Source organism: Cucurbita pepo, chromosome LG17, assembly GCF_002806865.2.
Source record: "Cucurbita pepo subsp. pepo cultivar mu-cu-16 chromosome LG17, ASM280686v2, whole genome shotgun sequence".
NCBI lineage: Eukaryota > Viridiplantae > Streptophyta > Magnoliopsida > Cucurbitales > Cucurbitaceae > Cucurbita > Cucurbita pepo.
The window spans coordinates 8,300,514-8,307,221 of record NC_036654.1 but is presented as its reverse complement, the minus strand read 5'-3'; the positions used below and the strand labels follow the sequence as shown (position 1 = coordinate 8,307,221).

General features: G+C 35.6%; 2 protein-coding genes across 8 annotated transcripts in view; both read right to left on the bottom strand.

Annotated features, from left to right (window-relative positions):
* The window catches only part of LOC111778563, an 11,272-nt gene extending 8,189 nt beyond the window's left edge, over positions 1-3,083 (bottom strand). For 3 of the 7 annotated variants that reach the window (XR_002812571.1, XR_002812572.1, XM_023658466.1), the window contains exons 1-6: positions 2,874-3,083; positions 2,641-2,782; positions 2,227-2,388; positions 1,867-1,941; positions 470-585; positions 142-256 (exon numbers count right to left, since the gene is read on the bottom strand). Coding sequence is in view for 1 of the 7 variants with exons in the window: in XM_023658466.1 (XP_023514234.1) it covers positions 142-256; positions 470-585; positions 1,867-1,941; positions 2,227-2,361 (441 nt within the window). In the remaining 6 variants the exon portion in view is untranslated. Of the gene's footprint in view, positions 1-141; positions 257-469; positions 586-1,866; positions 1,942-2,226; positions 2,389-2,640; positions 2,783-2,873 lie in introns of those variants that run through there. The other 4 variants (XR_002812573.1, XR_002812574.1, XR_002812576.1 and 1 more) reach the window with 4 other exon arrangements.
* Positions 3,084-4,922: 1,839 nt separating this feature from the next.
* LOC111778980 (tetrapyrrole-binding protein, chloroplastic-like) lies at positions 4,923-6,060 on the bottom strand. The gene has a single exon (XM_023658999.1). The coding sequence runs from the start codon at positions 5,939-5,941 to the stop codon at positions 5,120-5,122; it is 822 nt and encodes a 273-aa protein (XP_023514767.1). The 5' UTR covers positions 5,942-6,060; the 3' UTR covers positions 4,923-5,119.
* Positions 6,061-6,708: the final 648 nt, after the last annotated feature.

The following is a 6,708-nucleotide window of genomic DNA, read 5'->3' as shown; positions in this document are numbered from 1 at the left end:
AAAAAAAAAAAAAAAAAAAAAAAAAAAAAAAAAAAAAAAAAAAACCATTAGCAGGTAAATCACGTAATAACAATTTCATATGCGTCAAAATAACAACATTACATTAGCAATGAAACTTCTTAATCTTTATTCTTCAAATACCTGGCGACTTATGAACTCAACAAGAATATTGCAACCAAGAATCTGCATATCAACATGCCGTGTTTGTTCTAAAAGAATTCGAGAAATCCCAATTAAGCTACTAGCATATAGTGGCCTGCAAGAGTTGAAGTGTTTAGGTAAATGACATGCAGAGAGCCTGGTTTCTTGAAACATCAAAGAACAACATGTTTTCCAAGCCTTGATGACGTGTATAATTTTATTCAATGCTCACATTTCTAATAGTAATTCAGTAATAAAGTGGTACTCAGAAGTCCTAAACCGAAAGATTCTAGTTAAATTGCAACACGATTTAGTAAATCAAACTCACATCTGATCTTTGCACATCAATAGTAGTTTTCTGTAAACACAAATTATGATTTTCACAGATCCAAAATTCTCATTCCGCAAATCTTTGTAACATCGTTGCTCCAGGAGTTCGGTAATCTACAAAGACAAAAGCAGAGAATGAGAGGAAGAGAAGATAATGCACTTCCTCCAAATAAGAAATCTTATTGAATCTCAAACAGGTTCCTCAAAAGAATAGGAAAAATGAAAACTGCATTGGGACATAACTTAGCTGGAGCTTTTAATATACAAGTTTAGTGCGTATAGTATAGAAAACAAAGTTTCTTCTAGAAAATCCAATCAAAATAATTAAAAACACAGCCCAAAAGGTAGACAATAGAGCCTTCAAAAGGAAATTACAAGAAGGGGCACTAGCTGTTAAGAGTTAGAAACAAAAGACTCCACTTAAAAAATTCAATATGCAAGCTCAAAGGGACAAAGGGAAGCATGAAGCGAACCAAATTCTAAATCTCCTTTAAAGACGCCATTATACAAACAAAAATCCTTCATGCTTTCCAATCAAATATACTACAAAATAGTCAAAACACCCACTTGTTATTGAAACCTCTAATTGTAAAAAGGTGGGAACAAGAGTAACTTCTACCAACATAGTGCAACATGACTCACATGTTGTCTTCCAAACCATATGATCAAAATATTAATCTTATAAAAGATGCACCACTGAGGCCTAAGCACTAAAGAGAGACTTCTAGACAAAATTCGTGCCTTTGTGGTGTTGATTCTCCCCAGAACAACAAACCTAGACAATATTTGAACTTTCTTTGAGGTTTTAACCTCCCAGAGCTTAGAAAGGAAAGAGGAATGCACCCAGTCAGGTAAAGAAACAAGGCAAACAAAAATAGTTTTACCTTACTTCACGAACTTTATATATATCTCCATGATCCATCTTTCAAATCACTGTTGCTAATTTATTTTCCACAGTGAAGTGTTGACTTATTATTTAAAAGGTCAATGTTTTTTAATAGTTCAACAACATATAGGAGTGGGGATTTGAAACTCTAATGTTTTCTTCGAGGATATATTGTCTTAACCAGTTGAGTTATGCCCATATTGATATTTTAAAAATCAATTATAAGAGTAACATGTCTAAAAAGTTCTTGTGACTCTAGCAGTATGCATCATACTTCGGTGAAAATCATCATGGAAAGTATACAAAAAAGGTTTCTTGTATGTAGGTAGCCTGCTGCATACTTGTGTCGTTTGTATACGAATATTTCATAATCGGAAAACTAATCCAAAGATTCAGAAAATTGTAATTGCAAAATTCATCAAGAAGTTACAATGGCCTTTGCTTAATGACAGAAGATGTCAAGTATGACAATAGGAAAAAATAAATGAAACGAAAAAAAGAATAATTACCTTGGGAATACGCAACGGGTTCTTTGAAGCATAGTCACAGAGCTTAGAAATTTTTCTATCGTCTGGTTTAGCATTCTAGCATATGTAAATATAAAATAAAAAACATAAAAGTTTAAATGTAATCTGCAGTAAATAAGAATAAAGAAACTATACAACGTGGTAACTTCATCTTTTCGTACCAATGCATAATTCAAGAAAACTCTTGTTATTGCCAAAGTCAGTGTCATTTAACTGATTAATTGTTATAATCAAATTTAAGCCACGTTTATTTCCTCAATTCACAACTCCACAACTCTTACCTCAATCCAAATTGTTCTAAGACTAGCGAGATAGACATAAACTTTACAGGGAAAGACTCACCTGATTACGAGGAAGTATATCGGCAAGAAACTTCTTGTATCGTTTCACAGGCTGTCTCGACCTCGCCCGCATAGAAGGACAGAAGAAACAGAGGCTACCACAGGCAGGAACAACCCGCCTAGACATAACCCCCATGTTCTCTCAGAAACTCAAACCTCCTCTCTGAAAGTCCACACAGAGAATGTCACAAACTCAAACACAATATATAAAAGCAACTCATGATACTGTAATTCAAGACATCCAAAGAAGAATTAAGTTCAAAAGTCATACAATACTGTCAGTATGAAACAGCTAATGTATGAGCTATTATCATGAGTTCATAAACACCCTTAATCTTCCAAGTCAAATTCATCTCCATTTCAAAAACCGGCAATGAACTGTGATGAATTATTGAACCAGAGAGTGAGATCTTACCGAACTGAAGAGAAGCTCAAATAAGTTTATGCACCAATAAGAAATCGAACTCTTCAATTCGGAATTGCGATCAAGTTGCTGCAGCCGTGATCTATAGCACCCTGAAGAAAAATCTTCCAAAATTTTCAACGAATTTCGAAACCTAGAATTCATCAGTTCAGAAAATTAACAAAAATCATAGAAATTAAAGAACAATAAGAACACCAGGATTGAATTAGGAGTAGAATAATTACCAGAAATGGCGCAATGGGGCGGAAGAGATAGAAATCTAAAATCTTCCCCCCACCACGGGGAGTGTCCAACTATAATCAATCAAAAATTTCCCCTCTTGCAAAACAATAATGGCGAGATAAAAAAAATAAAAAGAAGGAAAATGAAATGAAATTCGGAAAAAAAAAATTAATATGGAAATGACAAAGTCCCAAACGTCCCCGGAAATTAAGGGATCGAAATGTTCTTCTTTTTTTTCCTTTTCCTTTTCTTTTTCTTTTTTTCTTTTTCCTTTTTATTTTTTATCTTTTTCTACGGAAAAAAATGTATTAAATTCCTTTAAATTAAATATATATTGCTTTTATCAACTTTAAAATTATATATATATCCCTACCCGAGGTTATATACGGTTAGCGGTTGTCGTTACTCTCTTACTTGCTTATATTACGTCTCTTTCAAAAATCTCTCTCTGCCCTTGTTTTCTAAAACCTTCTCTTAAATCGAGGTCAGAGGCTCGAGCATATGTCCCTTGCCCATAGGCGACGCAAGAACGAATTGGCTTAGCTCACTTGTCGTTGGAAAGTGAGTGCCGCACAATCGCAAGTCCGCTGCCATCAACAGTGCGATTGTGATAAATGGTAGTCATATCCCCCTCCTCAAGGTTATATACTGTGAGCCATTGTTATTACTCTCTTGCGTGTTTATATAACGTTTCTTTCAAAAATCTCTCTCTACCCTCGTTTATATATAACGCTCTACTGGTTTAAGTAAATATATTGAGTATTTTTCACGTATTAAATACTGTGCGTTAGTATATTAGATTTATTGGAATGATTTTAATTTTTTTTAATATAAATTATATTGAAAATTTGAAATTATTCCTTGAAAATACTAGTAGTCGTGGCCAATGGTGTATTTGACGATCATGGTATAAAAAGTCGTCGAAAAAAACAATGGCAAGCGACTAGTGGTGTGTTTTGACGGTCGTTGCATAAAAGTCGTGAAAAAGAAACAGTTGCAAACGACTAACGGTATTTTTGACGACCGTAGCATAAAAAGTCGGGAGAAAAAAGACGAAAAATGAAAGAAAAAAAGTAACGAATAGAGTGAAATTGTTAGCACGGAAACGAAGAGGAGTTGATACAGACTTGTTAGAGACCACAAACTTGTGAATCCGTATCGTGGGACACAAGTTTCGTGACACTACATGACAAAATTTTGCATTCACATGTTACTTCATATAAGCTATGTACAACCTCACATACAAGACAAAAGAGGACAATGCATCATGACACTCATCAATCTTGGCATAAACGTGATCGAATGGACGCTACTCGAGGGTCGCTCATTATCTATATTATGTGTGGAGTTACAACCTAGTCTCAGTAAAGTCACGACACTCTTCCCTACTTAACCTAATAATCGTTCTCGATGTTTTCGAGCACAATCGTACTCACTAGACGAGATTCATTTAATTACTGGTACACGTATACTTAAAAAATGCAATTAAAAATATTTTAAAAGTTGTATAACATTTTGATTTTTTTTTTCACTTTCGTACAAATATATTTAGTTATATCTCATAAGTTCTTGTGTTATCACGAGAAAACATTTATATTTTATTAAATCTTAACATAATCAAATAATAAATGTTAATCAATTACGGCATAAAAAATCGTGTTAATATAGTTAATTAGAGTCTAAGTTGTTCGTTTAACATGGTATCAGAATCATGCCCTAAACTTAACCATGCCAATAGAGTGACAATGTCGAACAAAGTATTGTGAGCCTCAAAGACATAGTAAAAAAGTGACTAGAGAAGACTCCAAAGGAGTCGAGCCTGGATTAAGGGGAGACATACATTGTTCGAGGGAGGTGTTGGATCAAAGTGTCCCACATCGGTTAATTTAGGGAATGATCATGGATTTATAATCAAAGAATATACTCTCGTACGAGGTCTTATGTTCAAAGTAGACAATATCATACTATGTGCACGATGTGATCCAAATTAAAATAAAATTAAAATTAAAATTTTGCATTTTTTTAAAATAAATTTAGAGTATAAAATGATATAATTACCAACAAATTTCATTTTTATTATTTAAAATATACTTACCACTACTGCGCTGTATCCAAGAGAGAGAGAGGGGGAGGGAGGAGAGAGAAAACCAGAATGAAGAACAAAATCAACCGAATTCATTCCAAATCGAAGCAACCCAGTTGCGAATTCGGTGCCAATTCCAATGGGTTCGCTCCAAAATCTCCAATTTCAAAAGCTATAATCCCTTTTGAAAAGCCTGTCGCTCATCGATTTCAACCCCTTCTTCAACCCTCCAATGGCGTCCTCTGCAACTTTTTCTTCCCTTTTTTCTTCAATTTCTCCTTCAATGGCGTCCCCAAATGCCGGATGGCTCAGAATTTTGCTCATTAACTGCGTCCCTCTCAAGGCATTCGTCAATGGAAGATGTCCCTCCGGCGTCTCCTCCGTCAGCTCCCAAATGAACTCCGTCGGAAATGCTCTGTAATTGTACTGCTCTATTTCGGTATCCAATTTCTTCATCCATCCAAGTTTCTTGAACAGCTGCGTGAAATCTCCGTTCATTTTCTCGAATATCCGTTTCTGTACGCTGTACCCGAATTTCCCGTCGCTGTATTTCTGCCAGAGGTCGTCTATGGCTTTCAAATCGTCGGCGGCGATGAATTGCACTTCCGAGAAGTAGACGTAGCCTCGTTTCTGTGCAGCTTCGCCGGCGAGGGCGATCAGAAGCCGGCGAGTTTCCTCATCGGCTTGACGGAAGTTTTTGGCCGCGAGGAGGCGGTCGAGCTCGTCGAAGGAGATGGCTGAGGTGGTGTCTGTGGAGAGAGGGAAGGAACCAGCGGCGGCAGCGGAGAGAGAGGAGGTGGCAATGGCAGTAGCAGTAGCAGTGCCAGTGGTGGCGGCGGTGGGGGTTGGTTTGAGGTAAAGAGAGGTGGAGGGGAGAGGGGTGGAAGAGACATTAGGGTGGTGGAGGCGGCGGCGGAGAGAGTGGCGGAAAGATGGGAGAGACTGGGAAGCTGCCATGGGGGAGAGATAGAGGGAGAGTGTGGGCATGAAGAATTGAGAATTGGGGTTTTGATAGATAAGGAATTAGTGGAAAGGGGAAAAAAATAAAGCTTCTCATCAAAAGGGATTCAATTGAGGCTTTTGATTGGTTGGTTAAGGGTGAGGGTTGGATTTTTCTCACTCTACCATATTCAATCTTAATGTCTATATATATATATTGTATTTCTAGTTTAGGAACATTTATTTTCGATAATAAAACAACTACCCTACGAAATAAAGACGTTTAATGGACGTGTTTAATTGTGAACGTGAGTCCGTGAGTTCAAGTAGGACGGAAAATGGGAGAGAGAGGATAGAGATTTTTTCAATTTTTTTTCCGCTATCAGCTTAGCTAAACCTAGACGTGAATGAAGATTACATTTTCTGTCCCCGACCTCACCCGCTCACTTTTATTTATTCATTAAGATAGTATATATTTATATATATACTATCTTAATGAATAAATAATATAATATATATTTTTAAGTGGAAAAACTATACACCATTATAGAAATTTATTTTCTTATTAAGTTGAATTTTCTATTATATTTTTTTGATTTATTAGAATATTTTAGATTTTTAATATAAATTACATTGAAAAAAATGATTATTCACTAAACATATTTATCAACGTCAATATTTCATCAACGTCGATATTATGGAACGATCTTTTAAAGCACTATCCATTAAGCTAAAAACGTGTTAATCGGGCGACCTTTAATCTAGTTTTCACACTAATATATATAACTGATAGTTTATCAATTTAATCAATTTTA